Source organism: Erinaceus europaeus, chromosome 14 (assembly GCF_950295315.1).
Source record: "Erinaceus europaeus chromosome 14, mEriEur2.1, whole genome shotgun sequence".
Taxonomy (NCBI): Eukaryota; Metazoa; Chordata; class Mammalia; order Eulipotyphla; family Erinaceidae; genus Erinaceus; species Erinaceus europaeus.
The window spans coordinates 41,953,356-41,979,496 of NC_080175.1; the positions used below are offsets into that span (position 1 = coordinate 41,953,356).

Here is a 26,141-nt window from a genome sequence, read left to right on the forward strand (position 1 = left end):
CCACTGACACACCCTCCCTATCCACAGCATCTGTCCTCAGCTACCTGCTGGACCACTGCCCCCTCTGGCCAAGACCAGTGACCTCAGAGCACCAGGGGCAGCTCAGCAGGCCCATGGATGCCTATACCATCCACACACTGTCGAGAATTCCACACCTCAAGACAGAGGCACAGTGTGCCCAGAGCTGGTATCTCTGGACCCTCAAGCATAAGGGCCCAAGTTCAACTCCTGGCATTAAGTGTGCCAGAGTATTGCTCTGGTATGCTCTCTCCCCCTCTCATTAATAAAATCCCTAAAGAGAAGCAGAAAAAGACCAAGTTGTGGCCCACTCACCTGTCTTCAGGACCACCAGGTGGGAGCCGTCGTCACGCACATAGGACACGGCAGCGATGTCGTGGATGGGGACCCTGAGGATGGTGTCCTCCCCATCCCTCCAGGCCAGCTTGATGTTGTAGGCAGACAGGCTGATGACAGCGTCATGCTCCTGGGTCAAGTGTGCAGGGAGCTGGTGGGCTCTCTGCAAGGAGCCAGGATGTCAGAGGCACAGGACCGTAGCTGGGGGAACCCTGGGGACCTGGGAGCATCCCCCTGCTGTGAGGGCCAACCCCAGTCACTCTATGGACAAAACTGTGTCCACATCACGTGGCAGGCAGGGTGTCTCCTCAAACCACTTAGGGACTCAGACCTCCAGCAGGTGGTCTGGAATAGCTCTGAAAGTGTGACTTTCGGAAACAACCCCAAATGACAAGGTGCAAATCCAGAGACTGAGGTCAGTTTTAGAGAGAGCTGAGCATGTCCTTCACTAAAGAGAGCTGGACAGCCCAGGGGCAGAACCCACAGGTCAGAGGTGGGGCTGGGGAGGTGCGGGGCAGGGCAGGAGGGTTACCTTGGCATTGTCTATGAAGTGCAGGATTTCTGTCCTACTGGAGGGATTCAGGTATCCGGGGATGGACGTTAACTGACCTAAGTACTGAAAGAGAGGGAGGAGGAGCTGTGAGGAAGAGGAGGCCTGCAGCCACTACTGGGACCTGTACAGAGCAAAGTCTAGCACAGTCCCATCACCAGGCCCGACGGCCTCACTCTGGCCACAGCACAGCCTCCTCCAAGTGAATTCAGGGTTGGCAGAGCAATCTCTGTGTGCTGGGGGCCCCTACACGCTCTGCTGTATGACAGTAACCTCAAAACAGGAGATGGAGGGTCGGGCAGTAATGCAGCGGGTTGGGCGCAAGTGGCGCAAAGTGCAAGAACCGGCGTTAAGAATTCCGGTTCGAGCCCCTGGCTCCCCACCTGCAGGGGAGTCACTTCACAGGCGGTGAAGCAGGTCTGCAGGTGTCTCTCTTTCTCTCCCCCTCTGTCTTCCCCTCCTCTCTCTATTTCTCTCTGTCCTGTCCAACAACATCAACAACAACAACAATAACCACAACAAGGCTATAACAACAAGGGCAACAAAAGGGGAAAAAAATGGCCTCCAGGAGCAGTGGATTCATGGTGCAGGCACTGAGACCCAGCAATAACACTAGAGGCAAAAAAAAAAAAAAAAAACAGATGACAGGGGTTGGCAAGTATGTGGAGAAAAATGGGCTCTGCTGCATGGCTAGTTGGAATGCAAACTGGTGCAACCTCTTTGGAGGACTGTATGCACAGCCCTTAAATAAAAAGGAGAAGGGCATGGTCCGGGAGGTGATGCAGTGGCCAAGGCACTAGACTCTCAAGCATGAGGTCTTGAGTTCAATCCCTGGCAGCACATGTACCAGAGTGATGTCTGGTTCTTTCTCTCTCTCTCTCTCTTATCTTTCTCATTAATAAGTAAATAAAAATCTTTTAAAAAAAAAAAAAGAGGAGGGGGTAGATAACATAATGGGTATGCAAAGAGACTCATGCCTGAGGCTCCAAAGTCCCAAGTTCAATCCCCAACACCACCATTAAGCCAGAGCTGAGCAGTGCTCTGGTAAAATAACTAAATAAATAAAAAATAAAAATGAAATTACCTTATGATCCAGTGATACCACTCTTAGTTCTTTATCCAAAGGCCACCCAAACACGAATTCAAAGAGACATATGCAACCCTGTGTTCATAGCTGCATTTTTCACAATAGCCACAGTAGAAGCAGCCTAGATGCTCATTGACAGATGACTGGATAAAGAAGTTATGGGATATATACTCCATGGAATATTATTCTACCCTCAAAAAGGTGATCTTTGTCCTTTGGGACAAAAATGGATGGAACTGGAACTGATATATGCCTAGCAAAATAAGTAAATAGATTAAAGAGAACTCCCAGATAGCTTTGCTAATTTGTGGAGGCTAGAGACTTGAAGCAGATGAATGTAGACCTGAAGAAAAAGAAGGGAAAAGCCACTGATAAGAACCATGGAGACTATGTGGGGGAGGGGAGCAGAACTTTGATGGTGAGTGCTGTACTATGCCCTTGTGGGCATAGTAATCTTGTAAACCCTTCTTACATCACTAATAAGAGGTAGGAACCACCTTAAAAAACAAACAAAAACACCAGTCCAGTAAAGTTTAGGTAGAATCTGAGCCCAACAAGAACAGACAAGAACCCAGTGAGGAGACTGTGAACTTGGAAGTAGTACCATTACTTGTGAGTGACGGCACCTCAACCAACACATACAGCTTAGAGACAGGAAAAGAGAAAGACACACTCCATTCAGCTCCTGAGCTAAGGAGGCCAGAGCTACACTGTAGCACATGTGATGCCAGGGATCACAGTCAAGACCTTGTGCTTGAAAGTCCAGTGCCTTAGTCACTGTGCCACCTCTCAGTCATGAGAACATTTAAAACTATCCGTAACAAAGGCTGGTGAGCTAGTGCAACTGGGAAGTTGCCTGCTTTGCCATGCATGAACCCCAAGTTCGAACCCCCAGTACAATGCATGGGAATGAATACCACTGCGCTGGAGGAAAGCTTCTCATTTGTGGTGTCTCTCTACATATGTAAATGAAAAAGTGGTCTGGGGCCACATACATGCACAAGCCCCACCACTACCAAAAAAATTGGAAGGAAGGGAAGGAGGGAGGGAGGAGCCGGTGAAATAGCTCACTTGAACAGTGCACGCTGCTTTGTCCTGTGCACAACCCAGGTTTGAGCCCAGTCCCCACCACATCGAAGGAAGCTCTGGTGCTGTGGTCTGTCACTAACTCTCTGCTTCTTTCTTTCTTTCTTCTCTATTTTTAATGAAAGATGCACAGAGAGAAACCAGAGGATTGCTCAGCTCTGGCTTCTGATAGTGCTGGGGACTGAACCTGGGACCTCGGAGCCTCCAGTATAAAAGACTTTTGCAGAACCATTATGCTGTCTCCCCAGCCCTCTATGCCTCTTTCTATCTGCCCTCCTTCTCTTTTTCTGAAAAAGGCTATCTTAGAGCAGTGAAGTCTTGGTGAAGAGACAGAGAGAGGAAGAAAGAAAGAAAGAAAGAAAGAAAGAAAGAAAGAAAGAAAGAAAGAAAGAAAGAAAGGAAGAAAGGGAGGGAGGGAGGGAGGGAGGGAGGGAGGGAGGGAGGAAGGAAGGGAGGAAGGAAAGGATGGAGGGAGAAAAAGAGAGAGAGAGAAAGGAAATAAAGGAGGGTGAGGAAGGGAAAGGAAGAATAAGGGGAGGGGAGGGGAGGGAAAGGGAGTCCAGTCATCCTTAACAACAAAATAGTTTTGCCAGAGCCTGGCCCACCCTGAGGAAGGGAACTACTCATTCTGAGCTCCTAGGCTCTGTCACTCTTGAATGGGAAAGACAAAGTCAAGCACAGTCTCACCAGAGAACACAAACCCGCCAATCTCTGGACCAGAAAGCACCCCTCCCCATGCCCTGCCCCCACCTGTATGACAGGAGCCACCAAGCCTCAAACCCTACGCGGTCCGTGGCACCACAGCTGCAGCCGTCCCCTGGCCAGACCCCTCGTGTGGGGACTGCCAGCCAAAGTTCCTTACCCCTTGCATGGCACGTCCAGCTGTCAACAGATATTAGCAGGAGTGCTGAGATGCAGAGCACAGGTGGACGGGCGGCAGGGGCAGGCTTCAGAACCAGGGGCGTGGGGGGCAATCAGATCAGAAATGTAAAGCGACTGCAATGCACCTGCCAGGACTCTAGAAGAGCAAGCAGGTAAGCACAGCTGGGCAGTGTCCACAGGGAAATGGACATTCTATGCACCAGGAAGTGAAGAGAATCAAGGACACCATGAAAGAAATGAAGGCACCTCTGACAGGCCCACCACCAGCACAAGGGAAAAGTAGGGTTGGGGGAGGGGGGACATGTCAACAAACTTCCAAAGCTGAAAAGGGAATGGGACAAAATATCTAAAAACTGGGAGTCGGGCGGTAGCGCAGCAGGTTAAACACACATGGCTCAAAGCGCAAGGACCAGCATAAGGATTCCAGTTCAAGCCCCCAGCTCCCCACCTGCAGGGGAGTCGCTTCACAGGCAGGCGGTGAAGCAGTTCCTCAGGTGTCTATCTTTCTCTCCCCCTCTCTGTCTTCCCTTCCTCTCTCCATTTCTCTCTGTCCTATCCAACAACAACAACAATAATAATAACTACAACAATAAAAAAACAACAAGGGCAACAAAAGGGAATAAACAAAACAAAAAAGAAGTGAGGAAACTTGGGCGTGGGGGGGGTGATAGCGTAATGGTTATGCAAAGAGAGTCTTACACCTGGGCTTCAAAGTCCCAGGTTCAACCTCCCTCCCCCATACCACCAGAAACCAGAGTGGAACAGTGCCCTAGTTCCTGAGGAAGAGAGGCTGGGTGGTGAAGTACCCAATGAGCATGCACATTAATATACGTAAGGACCTGGGTTCAAGCCCCACCCCCACCTGGAAAGGGGAAGCTTCATGAGTGGTAAAGCAGTGTTGTAGATCCCTCTCTCCTCCTCTCTCCCCCCTCTCCATTTCTCTCTGTCCTATCAAATAAAAGGGGAAAAAAATCAATTAATAAAAAAAAAAGAAAAAGAAAACTAGGGCAGGGTGGACAGCACAATGGTTATGCAAAGAGACCTCATGCCTGAGGCTCCGAAGTCCCAGGTTCTGTCAACCTTTATCTCAGTCTTTCAATCTGAAAAAGTTGGCTTGAAGTGGTGATGTTCCATAGATGGCAGAAAAAAACCAAAAGCACTTGGGTAGACATTTCTTTAAAGAATATGCACGAATGGACACATGAAAAGACCACAACTTGGGCCGGGATAGGTAGCATAATGAAAAGAGACCTCATGCCTGAGGCTCCAAAGTCCCACATTCAATCCCCTGCATCACCATAATCCAGAGTTTAGCAGTACTCTAGTTAAAAACAAATAAACAAACAAACAAAAAAAAAACAACCTCAACTTCACTAGTGAGTGACTAGGGAATGCAGACCAGAACTGCAGTGACTGACCACCTCACACACATCAGGATGGCTACCACTGGCCTATCGGAACGGTCATGATATGTTTTTCTGGTTTTTTTTTTAATGCAAAAATGTGTCGTGACATTTCTGGCAACCCACTAGACACATAGATGATAGATAGGTAGATACATACAGACAGAAAGAACCACAAAATGTTGGCAAGGATATAGAGAAACCAGAATGCACTACTGGTAAGAATATCAAATGGGGGGGGGGGGGGAGTCAGGCGGTAGCGCAGTGGGTTAAGCACACATGGCGCAAAGTGCAAGGACCAACATAAGGATCCTGGTTCAAACCCCCGGCTCCCCACCTGCAGGGGATTCACTTCACAGGTGGTGAAGCAGGTCTGCAGGTGTCTGTCTTTCTCTCCCCCCTCTGTCTTCCCCTCTTCTCTGTCCTATCCAATGACGACGACATCAATTACAACAATAAAACAACAAGGGCAACAAAAAGGGGTAAATAAATAAACATTTTTAAAAAAGAATATAAAACGGCACAACCACGGAAGAAAAATGATACAAAATTTTTTTTCTCTAAAAATTAAAAATTGAATTTCCATATGACCTGCTAAAACCACTTCTGGACATATACCCCAAGAAATGAATGCAGGGTCCCAGACCAAACAGCCCCAGTGTCCACTGACCACTGAATTCAATCCCAGGTACAAGTGTCATCACTTGTCCACTGGCCCTGAGTTCAACTCCAGGTTTAAGTGTCAGGGTAACATTTTGGTCCTCCCAACCCTACTCCTTAAGTAATAAATACATTTTGAAAAACTCTTAAATCATAATCACTATTATACTGCATCTTAACTGTCACTCCACACTTTGCATCTTTTAAACTAGTTTTGCAACCTGGGAAGTATCCCAGTGGCTAGAACCTCTGGCACAAGGTCCCAAGTTTAATCCCCTTCATCACATGTGCCAGAGTGATGTTCTGTTAGCTCTCTCTCATTCATATTTTTAGTATTTATTTATTTACTTACTGGATAGAGACAGGGAAATTGTAAGTTAAGGGCTGGAGATAGCACTGCCTCACCACTAGTGAGGCTCTCCCCTGCCAGTGGGACCTGGGGCTCGAACCCATGTCCTTACACATTATAGCATCTATGCTACCACCTAGCTCCAATAATAAATTTTCAAAGTAGAATAAAATGACTGCTTTTTTGTTTGCTTCTTTTCATTCAAATGGTAATGTGGGGTCAGTGAGATAAAAAATACCAACTGGATAGGAACTGTCCTCCCTATGTGGCCTAGGGAACATAATATCAACACTGCTTTTTTTTTTTTTGCTTTTATTTTATATATATTATGGGAGAGGACTGCATAACCATTGTGCTATTTCTCCCACCCCACCCCACCCACACCTTTTTCTTTTTTTTTTTTTTACCAGAGCACTACTTGGCTCCCATTTACAGGTGCACTGAGGATTGAACCTGGGGATTTTGAGCCCCAGGCATGAAGCCCTTTTTGCAATAACTACTACGCTATCCCCCCACCCTATCCTGTCTTTCTTTCAGGTCCCTACAAAACCTGGTCACTACCAAGCTTCCAAAGCAGGCTCAGGCTCACAAATCTCCAATGACTCACAGAGGTGCCTCAGCTAAGTGAAGTTTTGATTTTATTGTAAAACATTTATTATTAAAACAACGTATTGTGGTCCAGGAAGTGGCACAGTGGATAAAGTATTGGACTCTCAAGCATGAGGTCCTGAGTTCAATCCCCAGCAGCACATGTACCAGAGTGGTATCTGATTCTTTCACTCTTTTCTCCTATCTTTCTCATGAATAAATAAATAAAAACTGAAAAAAAGAAAAACAATGTATCTACACAATGGACTCTCATGCCTCAGCTTGCTCAGCCCCACTATCAGTAGGTGAGGCAGCCAGGCTCAGGCACCCAATGGGCACAGCAGTTGGTGATTCAAGACTTTGGCTGCGAGGCACAGAAAGTGTTTCCAAGACTACATGACAAGCTTGGCCTGTCACCCCCAACTATCAGCAAGTCTCTCAGCAGAACCCCCACCTGTCTGGACAAGGAAGGCCCCAACACAGGGAGAGAGACAGCTCCTGAGATGCAGAGACACTCGACCGCAGATTCTTCTGAACACTTGGGAGGAGTGTACACACACACACACACACACACACACACACACACACACACACACACACACACACACACACCCTCCAGCAGCATGGGGCCGTTCACAAGGCCTGCTCCCCTCCAACTCTCCCCCACTCCTGGCTCTGATACCTGTGCCTTTGGCTGAGTATCAACAACACACTGGGGAATACTTGTATTATGACAGGAGGTAGGGACTGAGCCCAGCAGAGCAGTAGGACTGATCTGCTAAGTGCTGGGTGCTGGGTGGAAGGGTGGGTCACTGGCTAGAAAAGCACCTCTCCCAGCACAACTGTGAGCTTCGGCTTGCCCTTCAGGGCTTCAAGTGCAGCTTCTGTAGTGCAGACACTGAGCAAAATGTTGCCTCACATTAATCAAGGACTATGCAAAGCCAGGCATGAAGGTCCCCAATGGCCATTCGCCTGCGCAAGGCACTCCCAGCAGGCTCCACGGCTTCCCACAAGCTCCTGGAGACACTGGGAAGCCCACCCCCACCCCACCCCCCACACACAGACGGGCTGCAACAGGCTGAGAGACACTGGCATCACGAGAACTATTCTCTGAAGGTGCAGCTAACAGGAGATGCTTACAGAATTGAGGCCCATTGAGGGCTGGATTAGCTCACTCCAATGCACTGTACTATGCATGAGGATGCAGGTTCAAGCCCCTGGCCACTGTATCAGAGCACCATGTACTTGGGAAGCTTTACAAGCGGTGGAGCAGTGCTCTCTATCTGGAAAAAAGGTGAAGAGGAAGGGAGAACAAAGACAAGTCCACTAGAAAGTAGTGGAATCATGCAGGCATGAAGCCCCAGCACCCAACCACAAACACACAGTCCAGTAGTGGACAGTGACTGAGCAGCCAGGTATGCCCACTTTGTGACTGCCTCTGCCAAGGTGGAGCTCCTCGGGTATAAGTATATAGACACAGAGAGCCCCAAAGGGCAGTTTGTTCTGTATACAAACCAGCAGAAGAAAACCAAGCAAGCTCCACCCAGGAACAGGCTCCTCACCCAGTGGGAGGGGTCCGACACCAGGAGCATGCACTGCACTCATGCTGCAGCTGGGACATGTCAGACGTCTGGGAATGGAAGGACCTCCGCCAGGCCAACACTGGGGGCCCTCACTTCGGGTGGCAGACGTGGGGTGGGGTGATGAATGGAATCCAGATGGGCACAGCTGAGCGAGTGCTACGGGACAGTTCTGACTAGGGGTCACTCACCTACTTCGTGAAGGTACACTAGGGACAGGCCCTGCATAATAAATGAATGAATGGTGGGAGTCGGGTGGTAGCACAGTGGTTTAAGTGCACGTGGTGCAAAGCGCAAGGACCAGCATAAGGATCCAGCATAAGTTCAAGCCCCCAGCTCCCCACCTGTAGGGGAGTCACTTCACAAACAGTGAAGCAAGTCTGCAGATGTCTATCTTTCTCTCCCCCTCTGTCTTCCCCATCTCTCTCCATTTCTCTCTGTCCTATCCAACAATGACATCAATAACAATAATAATAACTACAACAATAAAACAAGGGCAACAAAAGGGAATAAAGAAGGAAAGAAAGATAGAAATGAAGGAGAAATGAATGAACGAATGAATGAATGAATGAGAAAAATAGCTGTCAGGAGTGGTGGATTTGAAGTGCAGGCACCAAGCCCTAGCTACAATCCTGGTGGCGATAAACAAACAAACAAAAAAAATCTTGGGGCCGAATGGTGGCGCACCTGGTTGAGCACACATGTTACAATGCACAAGGACCCGAGTTCAAGCCCCTGGTCCCCAGCTGCAGGGAGAAAGCTTTGCAAGTGGTGAAGCAGGGCTGATATCTCTCTGTCTCTCACCTTCTCTATCACCCCCTTCCCTCTCAATTTCTGGCTGTCTCTATCCAATAAATAAATACAGATAATTTTTAAAAGTTAAAAACAAAAATCTTAGGGGCCAGAGTGGCACACCTGGCAAAGTGCTGACAATACACATTTCAGTGAGCAAGGACCCAGGTTCAAGCCCTGGTTCCCAATTGCAGGAGGAAAGCTTCACAGGTGGTGAAGCAGTGCTGCAGGTATCTCTCAGTCTCTCTCCCTCTCTATCTACTGCCTATGGTTGATAGCACTTCAATAGCACTATTTAAATAGCACTTCTGCCTATGGTGAGCATTCAAATATCAGAATCTATGGCGAAACTTCTATTTTATTAATGTTCATTATAAAGCCAAACTCGCAACCTGGGAAGTAGCACAGTGGATAAAGTATTGGACTCTCAAGCATGAGGTCTCGAGTTCTGTCCCAGGCATCACATGTGCCAGAGTGATGCTCTAGTTCTCTCTCTCGCCGCTTATCTCATTAATTAAAAAAATAAATAAATAATAGGTGTTGGTAGATAGCATAATGGTTTCACAAAGAGACTTCCATGCTTGATACTCTGAGGTTCCTGGTTCAATCCCCGCCCCACCATAAGCCAGAGCTGAACAGTATACTGCTTTAAACAAAAATTTTTTTTTAATCTTTTTAAAATATTTTGGGGGAGGTAGAGAAAAGAAAAACTGGGGCTAGGTGGTGGCGTACCTGGTTAAGGGTGCACATTACAGTGCACAAAGACCCTAGTTCAAGCCCCTGGTACCCACCTGCAGGGAGTAAAACTTCACGAGCGGTGAAGCAGGGTTGCAGGTGTGTCTCTCCATCTCTATCTTCCCTCAATCTCAATTTCTCTGCCTCTATCCAAGAATAAGTAAATATACTCAGAAGAAGGAAAAAAGGGAGAAATTAAAGGGAAGAAATAGGGAGAGGGAAGATACCTGCAGCATTATTTCACCACTCATGAAGCTTCCCCCTACATATAGAAACGGGGGGGGGGGGGGGGGGCTTGAACCTGACTCCTAGAGTACCATAATGTGTGCCAAACAGGTGTGCCACCACTCAGATCCATTTTTTTTTCTTAAGAAAGATAAAGACAAAGGAATTTTCACTGAAACCACACTCATGTCTGGGAAGCAAATATTTCCCCATCACTAATGGATTTTGTTATCGCTGTTTATATTCTGTCCTAGTAACGTGTATTCGGCGCGTGTATGCGGTGTAGAAAAAGCAAACAGTTCCCTGAAGCATATAACAAAAAAACAAAAAAGCTTCTAACCCAAACCTTTAGGGAGAAGCCTGTAACCCACTTCCCAGACGTGTCACGATGGGCCAAGAGTTTCTTCTGGCATCTGAGCCAGCTTTCTTTTTTTGTTTTTTAATATTTATTTATTTATTCTCCTTTGTTGCCCTTGTTGTTTTATTGTTGTAGTTATTCTTGTTGTCATTGTTGTTGGATAGGACAGAGAGAAATGGAGACAGGAGGGGAAGACAGAGGGGGGAGAGAAAGACACCTGCAGACCTGCTTCACTGCCTATAAAGCGACTCCCCTACAGGTGGGGAGCCGGGGGCTCAAACTGGGATCCTTATGCTGGTCCTTGCGCTTTGCACCACGTGCACTAACCCGCTGCACTACCATCCGACTCCCCTGAGCCAGCTTTCTAAGCAGCTGTTTTACATGGTGCCTGCAGGACTCATCAGCTGAAGCCACTGCCATGTTGGCAGATGCAGTCAGGGATCCTACAGCACCACACTCACCTACCTCCTCTGCATCTCCTCTTACAATCTGGCTAACAGATCACCTAATCACCACTTGGTGCCTGCATCATTGCTTTGTTACCCGTCTTCTATTTCACTCTGTGCCATCAAGTCATGAAATCACAACTATGTCCCCACATGATCTCTTATGTCCTCGGTACTCAACTTTGTATCTTAGGAAACTTAAGAGAATTCACATTTAACCAAGTTCCTGCCTGCCCTCTGCCCTGATGCCACCCATTGTGAGATCCTGTGATAGCTCTGTGTCCCAACCGGGAGGCTGCTGCACAGTCAAGTCACAGAACATTCCACCCCAAATCTGTGCCAGGCACACCCGCCTCTTGCTCAACCCCACTCTTCAACTGTGACCCTTAGCAAACTCTGACTGGCATGCTCTTCGTGGCAATGACTTTGTAATTTCAAGAATGGCAGGTGGGCTGGGGAGACAACATAATGATTCTAATAAAAGACTTTCGTGCTTTGAAGAACCAAGGTCCCAGGTTCAATCCCCAGCAACACTATAAGGCAGAGCTGAGCAGGGCTCTGGGTTTCCTCTTTATCTTTTTCTCTCCTATTAAAGTAAAATATACTTCTGAAATGGCAGTCAAAGAGAACCAGGTGATATGTAGGCATTCAAGATCAACTTTTTTTCACATTAGTATGTTTTCAAGACTCTCGAAGAATGCTGAACACAGGTCATTCCTTTTCACCACAGTACTCAAACCTCCTTTATTTTATTTTTAATTTTTATTATCTTTATTTATTGGATAGAAACAGCCAGAAATCAAGAGGATGGGAGAGAAAAAGAGGGAGAGAGACAGAGAGACACCTGCAGCACTGCTTCACCATTCGTAAAGCTTTTCCCCTGCAGGTGAGGACCAGGGCTCGAACCTGGGTCTTTGCATATTGGAATGTGAGCACTTCACTAGATGCGCCACAACCCGGCCCCTCAAGCCTCCTTTAGTTTAAACATTTACCCACTGAAAGACATTTGTGTGAGGCCTAGGAGGTAGCATAGTGGCTAGAGCTTTGGATTTAAAAACCTGAGGTGCTGAGTTCAGTCCCTGGCATAGCATGTACCAGAGCGAAGCTCTTGTTCTTTCCTCCTCTCACATTAGTTAAAAAAAAAAAAAAAAAAATCTTAAAAAAAAGAAACATGGAGCCGGGTGGTGGCTCACCTGGTTGAGCATACATGTCAAAATGCTCAAGGACCCGGGTTCAAGTCCCCCAGTCCCCACCTGTAAGGGGAAAGCTTTGCAAGTGGTGAAGCAGGGCTACAGGTGTGTCTCTGTCTCTCTCCCTATGTCTAACCATTCTCTCCACTTCTGGTTGTCTCTATGAAATAAATAGATAATTTTTTTTAAATGTAAAAAAGAAAGAAATGTGTATATTTGTTAATTTGGGGCTCTTATTCATGCATTAATACACATTTTCATTTATCTAGGATCAAATGTCCAGGACTGCAGCTGACGATCATACAGTAGTTTTAAGGAAATGCCAGATTATTTTTTAATCTGTTTAAAGATTACTTATTAGGGAGTCGGGTGGTAGAGCAGCGGGTTAAGCGCACATGGTGCCAAGAGCAAGGACTGGCATAAGGATCCCAGTTCTAGCCCCCGGCTCCCCACCTGCAGGGGAGTCACTTCACAGGCGGTGAAGCAGGTCAGCAGGTGTCTTTCTCTCCCCCTACTCTCTCCATTTCTCTCTGTCCTACCCAACAACGACATCAATAACAACAACAATAATAATTACAACAATAAAACAACAAGGGCAACAAAAGGGAATAAATATTTTTTAAAAGATTACTTATTGTTATTATTATTATTATTTTAACCAGAGCATTGCTCAGCTCTGGCTGATGGTAGTGTTATGGACTGAAGCTGGGACTTTGGAGCCTCAGGCATGAGGGTCTCTTTACATGACCATTATACAGTCTGCCACACAGAAAGGCACATTTATTACTAAGAAAGATAAAGAGGGGGAAGAGAGAGAAACAAAAGCATCACTCTGCCATATGCGGCACTGGGGATCAAAGCTGGGTCCTCATGCATGCAGGTCTGGCACTCCTACCAGGCCATTGCCAAGTTGGTTCTCACAGTGGTTGGTCCAGTTTACATGAGCAACCTAGTGCCTCCTCACCAAGGTCTGGCTTCCCCATTAGCATATCACATTAGTTTGAATGTGTATTCCCCTAACGGCTACTGAGAATTTCTTCTTCTTCTCCTCTTTTTTTTTTTTTTTTTTTTTTTTTGCCACTAGGGTTGTTGCAGATTTTGATGCCCACATGATGACTCCACCATTACTGGTGGCTTTTTTCCCCCCTTCTGACAGAAACAGAGAGAAACAGAGACACCTACAGCACTACATCACCAACCCCTGCAGAAAACTGGGGATCTGAACGCATGCATGTACCCAACCAGGTGCACCATCACCTGGCCCCAGTAAGGCATTTCCATACACTCATTTACTATCTGTCTGTCTGTCTTCAAGGAGCTGTCTACTCACATCTTTTGCTAATACTCTAATTGTAGTCTGATTTTTAACTATTGGATTTTGAGAGCTCTCTTTTTATTCTAGATAAAATAACTTCAGCAGTTGTGTGGATTAGACACCTTCCCTAAATTTGCAGCTTGTCTTTTCATCTTCTTAAAAATTGACTTATTCATTAATGAGGTGGAGGAGAAATGAGGAAAGAAGGGGCAAAGAAGAAGGGAGAGGGACTGAGAACCAGAACTCACTGCTACATGTGATGCCAGAGACTGACTCAGATGCTCATGTTTAAAAGCCCAACACTTGTGGTCAAGGAGGTGGCACAGCAGATAAGATTTTGGATTCTCAAGCATGAGGTCCTGAGTTCAGTCCCCGGCAGCACATGTACCAGAGTGATGTCTGGTTCTCTCTCTCTCTCCTATCATTTCTCATGAATAAATAAATAAAATCTTAAAAAAAAAAAAAAAAAAAAAAAAGCCCAACACTTGATCCCTGCACCACCTCCCAGGTAGCCCTTTTCATCCTCTTCACAGGGGTTCTGCAGAGCAGTATTTTACATTTTATAAAATTGGTTGTGGGGAGGGGATTGAACCTGGGATTTTGGAGCCTCAGGCATGAGCATCTCTTTGTATAACCATTATGCCATCTATCCCCACTCCCCATTAGCCTTTGATTCTTCAGAGCCTCAGAACATCTGAGAAATGACATGCTACTTCCTTCTGGCCTCCAGTTTCCTGATGAGAAACTGGCTTTTACTGTTTTCCTATAGAAGAAGGATTCTCCCAGAGTTCACTGTGATGTGTCTTGGTACCCACTGCTCTGGATTTATGTAGTTTGCGGTATGCTTAGCTTCTCAAATCTCTGAAGTTTGTCTTTTGCCAAATCAGAAGTTTCAACCTTGATTCCTTGGAGCAGCTTCAGCCCCAACTCTCAAAATGCCACTGACACAGTTGTCAGAAGTCCACACTGGGGGGGTCAGGTGATAGCACAGCAGGTTAAGCGCACATTGCGCAAAGCACAAGGACTGGTATAAGGACCCCCGTTCAAATCCCCGGCTCCCCATCTGCAGGGGAGTCGCTTTACAAGCAATGAAGCAGGTCTGCAGGTGTCTGTCTTTCTCTCCCCCTGTCTTCCCCTCCTCTCTCCATTTCTCTCTGTCCTATCCAACAATGACATCAACAACAATAACTACAACAATAAAACAACAAGGGAAAATAAATTTTAAAAAATTTAAAAAAAGAAAGTCCACACTGGTCCACGAGGGGAGGGTCCCTCACCATACTGCTGTGTGGCTTGGGGGGGTGGGGGTGGGGTGGGCGTTCCCTCAATGACCTCTGCTTCCACCTCAGTGAAGAGCTCCTCCTATGTTGGGTTCTCCAGTCCCCAACCTGGTCTCCACTGACACCTCAGTCCCATGGAGGGCCATGGGTCTTTCTGTCATGTTTAGCTGGAGCTGAGCAGATACTGTCAGATGGTTCCTGTCCTGCTACATTGTTTCTAGCCCTCTGGCCAGAGTGTGAGCTTCTGTCAGGACCTGCTTCTGTCAGGACACTTCTGGGTTAGCAGTGGCTTCTCATCCAAGCCTGAGGCATAAGAGGCAGAACGAGAAATGGGGACATTCCACTGGGTCATTCATGGGGCCAAGATCCCTGGCTGGTCAGCCATCTGCCTACTTTGCAGTCTTCTTGATGGATACTTTATGTGTAAACTTTATATAGATGCTAACTTAAATCTTAACAGACATTCCATTTTTTAACTGCTCTTTAATTTTATTTTTAATGAGAGGAGAGAAAGAGAAGGAGAGGGAGGGAAAGAAGGACCAGAGTCCTACTCAGTTCAGGCTGCTAACAGCTTGAGAGTCTCATGTTTTATCCACTATGCCACCTCCCGGACCACTGCAACCTCCTTTTTCTCACTCATCTTCTGTGTACTCATTTTAATTTTTTTCAATCTCTGCCTTTGGCTATTCTTTCTGGGTGATTTTCTTGATTTTACTTTCTCATCCACTAAAGCCAGCTGCTGGCCTAGCTGGCTCCAATGCCCCTTCCTCACCAGAGCCTTCTCCAAACTCACAGGCCTTGCTCACCACTCACTGCAGCCTCTTGTCCCCTCTCCTCTATCGTCCTCACTGACTCATCTACTCTGCAGCATGCTTGGGAGACAGGTGAAAATACACCGCTGCACATCAGCTTGTCCCGCAGTGCTTTAGCCACAGGCTGTGGCTGGAGACCCCTGATTTCATACAGCCACCGATTTTCCTTTTGTCTGATACTTGTTGGCACATACTTGCACTGCTGGCCAAGCCACCCAGCGTAAGTCCAGCTCCTCAAGTTCTCCTTTGGTACAGCTCCCACTGGCGTGAGGGGTCAGGTGAAAGTCCAAAGTAATGAATAACTATGGTCAGCAGACACACACCACCAACAGTGTGGACTCAAGAAGCTGATGACGGAATCCAGTACCTCTCTCAGAATCTAGGAAAAGTACAAAAGCGACCAGAGGCTAAACTCAGTGTTTGATACGACATAAAGGAGTCTGTATGATGTATGGCCTTTAAAGCTATGTGTGTGTAACCTGACATTACCCTGACCAATGTATTCTGACATTTAACTACCTTGATGTACATATACTTAAAAACACCCTCAATGTTCCTCTTTGATGTAATGCTTGCTCTCATCAGTTAAGTACTCTTTTGGAGTTCAGGTTGCTGTCACACACTTGACACTGTCCCATCCCATGATGTCTTATGTGTGGACCATCTCCAGGTTCTCCAGACACCAAGGAGTTGTCTGTAGTTAAGCTCTTTCAACCCTGGGTCTCAGTGGAGCCCCAGATCCCAGCTTCTGGTGCCTAGAGACTGTAACAGGTCACACTACTCTCTGAACAAGGAGGGGAATCATGGGGTTGCCTTCCAGAGGAGTAGGAGACCTTCGAGGGCCAGTGGGCGGGACTGTGTGCATGCAACCTGGGGTGGAAAGCCCAGCATCACATGCACACCGGCGGAGGGCAACATGTGGCATCCTGTGGCCATGGGCACTTACCTTCACCTCCTTCTCGATGTAGTCACTCAGCAGCCGGTCGGGCTCGACGCGCTCGGGCAGGGACAGCACCACCGTGTGCAGGGGGCGCCTCTCTGTCACCTTCTCATGGGCTTTCTTATCTCTACTTTTTTCACCTTTTAGGAATACGCGTTTAAACGGCGACACAATTCCGGGCTGCAGGCAGAAATGGCAAGGGTTTGAGTTCGTTACTGACTGAGGCTTTGCACTAGTGCTGGGGCGAGCAAACAGGTGCAGCCAGGCCGCCTCTGTGGCCCCCATGCAGGTGGTGCTGGCCTCGCAGGCCTGGGGGCAGGGCACCAAGGTCACACAGGCTGCAGCCAGCGGGGGGGGGGGGGAATGGGACTGGCCCTGGTGCCACCTGGGAACCCCGAGGCCAGTCCCACCTACTCACAGATGCTGAGAAGGTCAAGGGCCAGTTCTCAAGGTCAAGAACCTCCAAGGGTTGGAGAGAACAGAAATGAGGAAATGTGGCACTGCTCCCCACCTTCCTGACTCTGTGGGGTGACTGCACAATAGAGACCTCTGAGGTAGCAAGGAGATGAACCCGGGGCTGAGCCCTCAACAGCCAGAGCCCAATGTCATACCTGTCCCCTTTCCTAGACAGCTGCCCCTTCCATGGCATGACCTGCCTTCTTCACAGGTTAGCTGGCACCTGGGCAACCTCACAGCCCAGCCAGAGTCAGGAGGGTTCTAGAAGTCAATCCTGGAATCAACCTACAGAGCACATGCAGTGGTGGATCAAAGGATCCCCCAGGGCCAGTGAGACATCTCACCTGGGAAGGTGTCTGCTTTGCCTTGCACATGACCAGATTTAACACCACCTCCCACTACACTGGGGAACGTTTCAGTGCTGTACTGTCTCTGCCTCCCTCCCTCTCTATCTCCTCTTTTTTAAAAAAACTTTATTTATTTATTCATGAGAAAGATAGAAGGAGAGAAAGAACAAGACATCACTCTGGTACATGTTTTGCTGGGGATTAGACTTAGAACCTCACACATGAGAGTCTAATGCTTTATCCACTGTGTCACCTCCCAGGTCACTCTATCTCCTCTTTTCATTTATCTTTTTTTTTAACTTTTTTATTTGATGGAACAGAGAGAATTTGAGAGGGAGGGAGAGATAGAAAGGAAGAGAGACAGAGACACCCATAGCACTGTTTCATCACTTGTGAAGCTCCCACACACACAGGTGGGAATTAGAAGCTTGAACCCCACCCAATTCTTGTGCCTGGTAATACATGCACCCAGCACCCTATCTCCCTCTTTCTACTGGAAAAAGTTGACTCGAAGCAATGAACCCCTAGTGACATGTTAAAAAAAAATGTAGGGGCCAAGAGATGGCTCATCTGGTACAATGTACATTTTCCCATGTTGGAGGACCTGGGCTTGAGCCCTGAGCCACCACATAGGACACCTACACGGGATAAACTTCACAAGTAGAGGAGAAATGCCACAGTGTCTCTCTGGGTCTCCCTCTCTCTCACGGAAAAAGGGGGGGAGTCAGCCCAGAGCAGTGGGGCAGTAGGGCAGTGGGATCACACAGGGATGGAAGCCAAGAAATAGCCCTGAATTAACCCTGGCAACAACAACAACAACAACAACAAAAAAAACATTAAGGGAGTCAGGCAGTAGGGCAGTGGTTTAAGCGCAGGTGGAGCAAAGCACAAGGACCAGCATAAGGATCCCGGTTCGAGCCCCCGGCTCCCCACCCGCAGGGGAGTCGCTTCACAAGTGGTGAAGCAGGTCTGTAGGTGTCTATCTTTCTCTCCCCCTCTCTGTCTTCCCCTCCTCTCTCCATTTCTCTCTGTCCTATCCAACAATGACATCAATAACAACAACAATAAAAAAACAAGGGCAACAAAAGGGAATAAATATTACTTTAAAAAAAAATGTGTTAAGTATCCTTCTGGCAGTTCTGTATTTCTTTGTGGCTGGAAGAAAGTCCAAAGACCCAGCTTCAAACCCCTGCTCCCCATTTGAATGGGGGAAGTTTCACAAGAGGTGAAGCAGGGCTCCAGGTGTCTCTCTGGCTCTCTCCCTAGCTTCCCCTCTCAATTTCTGTCTCTATCCAAAATGAATAAATAAATATTAAATGAAAAAGAAGAAAAAAAGAAAGTCTTCACATTCTTTGTAGCACTGCCACAGTCACCAGGTCACTCACCCACAGTCACCAAGGGTCACCATTTCCCGTCAAGGAACAGAAAAACAAATGTCCAGGTGCAGCCTCATCAGGGAAGCAGCAACAGGCCCAGCTGCAAGCTGAGACATCGCCTATTGTCACTCTTCTGTGGCCATCTGACCAGTGGCTGTACACCCACAACAGCCCAGGCCCAGGAAAGGCCTAGCTTCCGGCAGTATAGTCACAGCCATTGGGACAAACATGTCACCCGATGGTACTCCAGGCCCTCGTTTCTGGCTCCACCACCTCCTCCTCACCCCTCCAGCCCCCCCCCCCCACCCCAACCCCACATACACACCTTCAGGAGACCCAGCCATGTGTTGAACCCCACACACCAGCCTGACAAAACCCACAATCCTAGGGGGTCGGGCAGTGGCGCAGTGGGTTAAGCGCACGTGGCACAAAGCACAGGGACCGGCGTAAGGATCCCGGTTCGAGCCCCCGGCTCCCCACCTGCAGGGGAGTCGCTTCACAGGCGGTGAAGCAGGTCTGCAGTTGTCTATCTTTCTCTCCCCCTCTCTGTATTCCCCTCCTCTCTCCATTTCTCTCTGTCCTGTCCAACAACGAACGACATCAACGATGGTAATAATAATAACCACAACGAGGCTACAAGGGCAACAAAAGGGGGAAAAAATAGCCTCCAGGAGCGGTGGATTCAAGGTGCAGGCACCGAGCCTAGCAATAACCCTGGAGGGGGAGAAAAAAAAAAAAAAAACCACAATCCCATGAGACACTTCCTCTGTCACCCTGCCTCATGCTCAGGAGAGGAAGAGGGGCCTAACTGTACCCCACAAAGGCCTGGGTGTCTCTAGCAAACCCCACACCCTGCAGCCTGACTGACAGCAGCACTGGAAAAGGTCAGTCGGCAAGTAAAGGCCACCCCAGACCATGCACAGCCTCCCTCCCAGAAGGCCACACTTCTCCTGGCCACATTCATCTCCTCCTGTCCAGAGGCTGTGCTTTCTCCTCTGTTCCTGGGTTTGCTTCCTTCCCTCTGGAATCTGGCTTCTATTCCTCTGGCCCACTTAAATGGGTACTGCATCAGGGGAATCCAAAAAGCAAAATAAGAGACCCAGGAGGTGGCACAATGGATGAAGAATTGGACTCCCCAGCAGTGTGTGTGTGACGCTCTGGTTCTCTCATTAATAAGTAAAACTTTTGGGGAAAACGACAAGCTGTGCAAACAGAGACCTTCTGAAATTGGTCAGAGGCAAATAACTGTCCTTAGACCAGCTGGACCTAGCAATACCACACACAGCTCAGTCCTACAGCTGGGTAGTTCCTGGCTGGTTCTGAATCCAGCAGCCCCCACAGCTCAGGTCAATCTGTCACTGCCTCCCAAGGTGGCCGTCCCAGTATCCTAACTCCTGTCCCTCTAAATTTATGTGCACAGGAGCCTCAGGATGAGACAATGGTTGAGGCCAGCCTCTCTTCGAGAAACCCCAGTTCACCTTCCCAAGCCTACGGCCCATGCGCAACTCCTGGGTTTTTGTTTGTTTTTGTTACCAGAGTTGATGCTGGGGCTCAGCGTCAGCACTGAATCCACTACTCTCAGTGGCAAGTTTTTCTTCCTTTCTCTCTTCCTTTCTTTTTTTTCCTATTTTTTTTATTTGATAGAACAGAGAGAAATTGAGAGAAGAAGAGAAATAGGGAGAAAGAGGCATCTGAGGGCTGCTTCACTACTCATGAAGCTTCCCCCCCCTTCAGGTGGGAAACAGGGGCTTGAAACTAGGTCCTTGTGTGTAGAAAAATGTGCACTTAACCAGGTGCACCAACACCCACCCCGACTTATTTCTCACACTTGAGAAGGGGACACTGGCATGAGGAGTGACAGCGAGAGCACCTTTCTGGTATACTCAGAGCTGAGGATCAAACCAAGAAGCTCAGACACGTAAACCCAGCTGAGCCATGTCCCCAGCCACTTGTGCTGTTATTTTACATTAAGACAAAGTCACAAATCATAGTGAAGAGCCCTGAGACCACATCTGACAGCCAGAACAGAGGAACAGGCATGAGAGTCTCTTTGCATAACATTATGCTATCTACCTCTGCCTGGACCTCATACTTGTTAAGTTCATTGCTACAATCACATCACCACCTCATGGGCCACTGCAAGGGGTTTTGCTTGTTTAAGGAGGTGCCAGTTATCAAACCTAGGGCCTCCTACATACAAACACAAGTGAATTACATCGAATGTTACTTTTTGTGTATGAGATAGAGAGACCCCAAAGTACCGCTCTACCATGTATGATGTTCTATTTGTCTTTCTTCTAATGCAGCAGCAGGAATGGGACCTGGGGCCTCCCCACACAAGCAAAGTGAGCCACTTCCCCAGCCCCTGATGGAGCTTCTGAACAGGAAAATGTAAGGAAAGTCCTTTTTGAAAACCATACCCTGAGAGATAACAAAGACTGTATTAGCACACAGAACAGGGGTTCTGGTAAACCATCATGGATTTTTTTTATTCACTGGAAAATTCTCCAGAGCAACACACAGTAGTTATAAGAGTGGCTTTGGCCTGTACAATCAACCCGCTTCTCTTGAGAACAACCTTTATCGAGCACTCGTGTTCTTTTTCGCCAAAGGGGTCTTATGATCTTGAACCCCCCAAAAGAACACAGAAACAATTTAGCCCCTAGAAGGAGCACAGGTTAAGTGCAGTTTCTCTTCTTGAGTAGAGTCCTGGCATAAGATACAGCTTGGGGTCCAGTCTGCCAGGAAGAAACTGGAATCCCTGGGGTTGAAGGAACCAGCCAAGGATCCCAGGAACGGACCGGAGAGGAAGTAAAGGGCTTCTATGGCCGCAACCAGCCCTGAGTGGAGTCACTCCCACAGCCATGCAGAACCCTCCGGAGAGCCTCAGAAACCCTGTCAGAGCCTGACAGTCTCCCTGCAGTATTTTCTATCCTACACTTGAAACAGCTAAAACACAGCACTGAGTTAAACACACACTAAATTTGATGCACTTCTCGCTTTCAAAGTGGAGGCCTCTCAGAGGCTAGCCAAGCTGCCCGTGAGGATGGCAGGTCCTGGGTTTATTAGTCTGAAGCTCAGTTGCTTTGCCATGTTGCATGACCCAGGTCTGAGTCCAGCCCCTACAGCACTACAGGAAGTTTCAGTGCCTTTACACACTCTCTCTCTAAAATAAGAAAAGGACAGTGGGGTGGGGTGGGGTGTGGTGGGGTGGGGTGGGGTGGGGTGGAGTGGGGTGACATTAGACTAAAGCTTACTTTAGACAGGTCCCTGGGTTAAGATTCACAGGGAGTGCTTCCACCAAACCTTCAGGTAGTTGCTTCTACATCACAGCATTTTCTTAATTTAGAGTAAAGAAAAGTAAAAAATGGGGCTGAGAGACAGCAAAGGTTCTGTAAAAAGATCTTCATGCCTGGGGCTCTGAGATCCCAGGTTCAATCCCCAGCCCCACCATAAACCAGAGTTGAGTAGTGCTTTGGCCTTTCTGTATCTCTCACTCAATAAAATAAAGTAAAATATCTTAAAAAAAAAAAAAAAAAAGAAAGAAAGAAAGAAATAAAGAAAGAAAGAAAGGAGAAAAATGTGCCTCATTTGTGAAGCAGTGGGCTCTACCCATGGAGATAAGTCAATAAGGTGACACTTACCAACTGACCCTATGAGGACACTGCCAAACTCAGGAAAAAATACCTAGCTTTAGGGGGTATGCAATGATGTAGTGGGTAGAGCGCACATATTACCAGTCACAAGGTCCCAGGTTCAATCCCCAGGTCCCCACCTGCAGGGGGAAGCTCCGTGAGCAATCAAGCAGAGCTGCAGGTGACTATCTCTCTCCCTCTCCTGTTTCAATCTCAGTTTCTTTTTTTTTTTTCCACCAGGGTTATTGCTGGGGTTCGGTGCCTACACCACAAATCCACTGCTCCTGGAGGCTAATTTTTTCCTTTTTGTTGCCCTTATTGTTTTATTGTTGTTATGGTTATTATTAATGTTGTTACTGATGTCGTTGCTGTTGGATAGGACAAAGAGAAATGGAGAGAGAAAGATAGACACCTACAGACCTGCTTCACCACTTGTAAAGCAACCCCCCTGCAGGTGAAGAGCCAGGGGTTTAAACCAGGATTCTTATACCAGTCTTTGCACTTTGCGTCACGTGCGCTTAACCCACTGTGCTACTGCCCGACCCCTCAATCTTAATTTCTATCTCTATCCATCTTAAAGAAAGAAGAAAGTGGTCCAGGAGGGGGCACAGTGGATAAAGCACTGGTCTCTCAAACATGAGGTCCTGAGTTCAATCTCTGGCCACACATGTACCAAAGTAATATCTGGTTCTTTCTTTCTCTCCTCCTGTCTTCCTCATGAATAAATAAATCTTAAAAATAAAAAAATAAGGAAGAGAAAAAATAGTCACAGAAGAATGGTGCAGGCACTGAGTCCCAGCAATAACCCTAGTAGCAATAAAAATATAAACAGGACTGGGGAGAAAGCATAATGATTATGCAAAAAGACTCTCATGCCTGAGGCACCAAAGGTCCCGGGTTCAATCGCAGCACTACCATAAACCAGAGCTGAGCAGCCCTCTGGTGAAAAATAGATTGATGATGATGATGATGATACTTAGTCTCTAAGAAGGAAGGAAATAAGGGTGGCACCCAGTGGGCCCCAGAAGGAGGGTTCAAGCATCCTCTGTGTGTTGTCATTTGACCTCCAGCCTGAACAGACACCCTGCTCACCAGCAGGTGTGTAGCCAATGTACTGTAACTGAATGTACTGACCCTCTACCAGGAGTGGGGAGTTGGGGGTGACAGTGAAGGCAGAGCAGCATCAACCTGGTCTCCCCCATCCCCAGATGTGGAGGGAAACTGGAGCTAGCAAAAAAAAGTCAGAGTAGGGGCTGTGCCATCAGCTCGAAGGCCCATCCCAGGGAAGCTGAGAGTACAGTTCTGTCAGCATGACAGCCAGGTGGCAGCCACCATCCTGCAGTGAGGACGGACCCCTCCTGGAACCTCTAGAGCAAAGAGGCCTGAACACTCCTACATGGCAACCCTGCCTGTCTTCATTTCAGCCTACCTCCAGCACTCGTCAAAATGCTAACCGTTAGTTTTCTTAAAATATTAAGGGGCCCAGGACAGGAAGTGGTGCAGTGGATAAAGCACTGGACTCTCAAGCATGAGTTTGATCCCTGGTTCTGCACATGCCAGAGAAATGCTCCGGATAGTTGTCTCTCTGTTTCTCCCATTAGTAAATAAATTTTTTTTTAATTTTTTTTATTTATTTATTCCCTTTTGTTGCCCTTGTTGTTTTATTGTTGTGGTTATTATTGTTGTTGTCGTTGTTGGATAGGACAGAGAGAAACGGAGAGAGGGAGGGGAAGACAGAGAGGAGGAGAGAAAAATAGACACCTGAAGCGACTCCCCTGCAGGTGGGGAGCCGGGGTTCGAACCGGATCCTTATGCCGGTCCTTGTGCTTTGCGCCACCTGCGCTTAGCCCGCTGCACTACAGCCCGACTCCCAGTAAATAAATTTTAACTTAACTACTAAATAGCATAATGGTTATACAAGAAGACTTTCATGCCTAAGCCCCAAAATCTCAGATTCAATTCCCTACAGAGCTAAGCAGTGCTCTGGCAAACCAACAAATGACCAAAGTGCTGCCAAAAGGGAGAGAACCTTCCCCGGACACCCCAAAGGCCCAAGCATAAGCGCACAGTCAAACTCTGAAACCGTCTGCAAACCACATGTTCTCCATCTCTAGGCCTGGCAGGAAGCAGATGTCTTCTCCAGTGACAAACACGAGACACCCTACCCAGGGATGGGCGGAGGACCTTTGTAGCTGGGCCTCCAACAGTGCCAGTCAGCCAGGTATGGGTAAACAGAGAGGGGCCAGAGGCCTGCTCAGCTGTGGCTGATGGTGGTGCCAAGGATTGAACCCGGGACCTGAGGGCCCCAGGACTTTAGAGTCTCTTGTAGAACCATTACTGTCTCCCCAGCCTGAGCTTTCCTTCTTAACCTTTTCTCTAAATTGTCATCCAACTCAGATCTCCAAATGCACAGGCTTCCCCCAGCACATATGCATCCTCTGAGTCCTCACTCACCTAAAGGTGAACAGAGCCAGTAGCCTACAAATGACCCCTCACCTTCTGCAGGGAGTCCCGCAACTAGCAGACTCAGAGGCTTGTGCTGAACTCCACCCACCTCCCCAAGGTAAACACCCAGAGGCCGGCTCACTCCAGCTCAGCAACCCAATGATTATTCTACAAGATTCTTTCCACACTGAGTTTTCACCTACCTCGTTCTCCATGGAATGCCCTGCTGGAAAGTCTGTCTGACAGAGTTTCACTGGAAGGATTCTGGTTCCTTCCCCTCTGCCGACAGTTACTGTGCATTCTCCCCTATTCACTTCTGATCTTGTTGAAAAATATGGTCAGATGTTAACCCTCCCTCTGAAAAAAAAACATGTGAATGAACAGGAAGGCCAGAAACCACAGCTTCCTTCTGCAAACCCCACTGAAACCATGTATGGTCTTTTAGAAGCTTTATGGGGCAGTGCCATGAGATAGCTCACCCAGTAGAGCACACACTTTACCAGTGCTGCCCTCAGGACATAGGTTCAAGGCCCTGGCCACCATGTGGAAACACTGCATGAAGGAAACTTCTTGAATAGTGAAGCAGTGCTGCTGTGTCTCCTCTTCTCTGTCTCTCCCTCTGCCTTTCATCCTCTCTTTGATAAAGGAAACAGACTACAAGGAACAATGAGATTATACAGGCAGGAAGTCCCAGCAAAGCCTGGGTGGGGGAAAAAAACTTTAAGGGACAGACATCCTGAAACTGCAGGCGAATGGCTCTGGAGGTTGGTGCAGTGGATTAAATGTTGGGACTTTCAAGCATGAGGTCCCGAGTTCGATCCCTGGCATCACATGTATTGGAGTAAGGCTCTGGTTCTCTCTCATGAATAAGTAAGTAAATCCTTCAAATAAAAGAAGTGTTGACAAACCCCAATCAGAATGCATGCATAGAGCTATAAAGGAAGGAGCCTGAGAGCTGGCTCAACACATAAGGCAGATATCTTATGCATTGTGTGGGGCCCAGGTTCAAGATCTGGCACCACATGGGAGCTGTAGTGGCCCTGAAGGATGTGGCTTCACTAGCTGAATGAAAAAAAAGAAGTAACCTAGGGTAGTCTGGGAGGTGGCACAGTGGACTGAGCACGGATCTCTCAAACATGAGGTCCCGAGTTTGATCTCCACATTTCACATCTTGATGCTCTCGTGGTCTCATCTTCTTGTTCTCTCCTTCTCCTCTCTCATAAATAAAAATGGATTTATTTTTTTTTAAT

General features: G+C 47.7%; 1 protein-coding gene and 1 long non-coding RNA gene across 11 annotated transcripts in view; both read right to left on the reverse strand.

Moving 5' to 3' along the window:
• The window catches only part of LOC132532783 (uncharacterized), a 92,265-nt gene that overhangs the window by 24,093 nt on the left and 42,031 nt on the right, over positions 1–26,141 (reverse strand). The gene's annotated exons all lie outside the window — the stretch shown is intronic.
• CCM2 (CCM2 scaffold protein) overlaps positions 1–26,141 on the reverse strand; it is a 70,136-nt gene that overhangs the window by 13,430 nt on the left and 30,565 nt on the right. For 5 of the 10 annotated variants that reach the window (XM_060171578.1, XM_060171580.1, XM_060171586.1 and 2 more), the window contains 3 exons: positions 16,639–16,812; positions 887–970; positions 334–517 (listed from right to left, as the gene is read on the reverse strand). In XM_060171578.1, the coding sequence (XP_060027561.1) occupies positions 334–517; positions 887–970; positions 16,639–16,812 (442 nt within the window). Of the gene's footprint in view, positions 1–333; positions 518–886; positions 971–16,638; positions 16,813–25,094; positions 25,249–26,141 lie in introns of all 10 variants that reach the window. The other 5 variants (XM_060171581.1, XM_060171582.1, XM_060171583.1 and 2 more) reach the window with 3 other exon arrangements.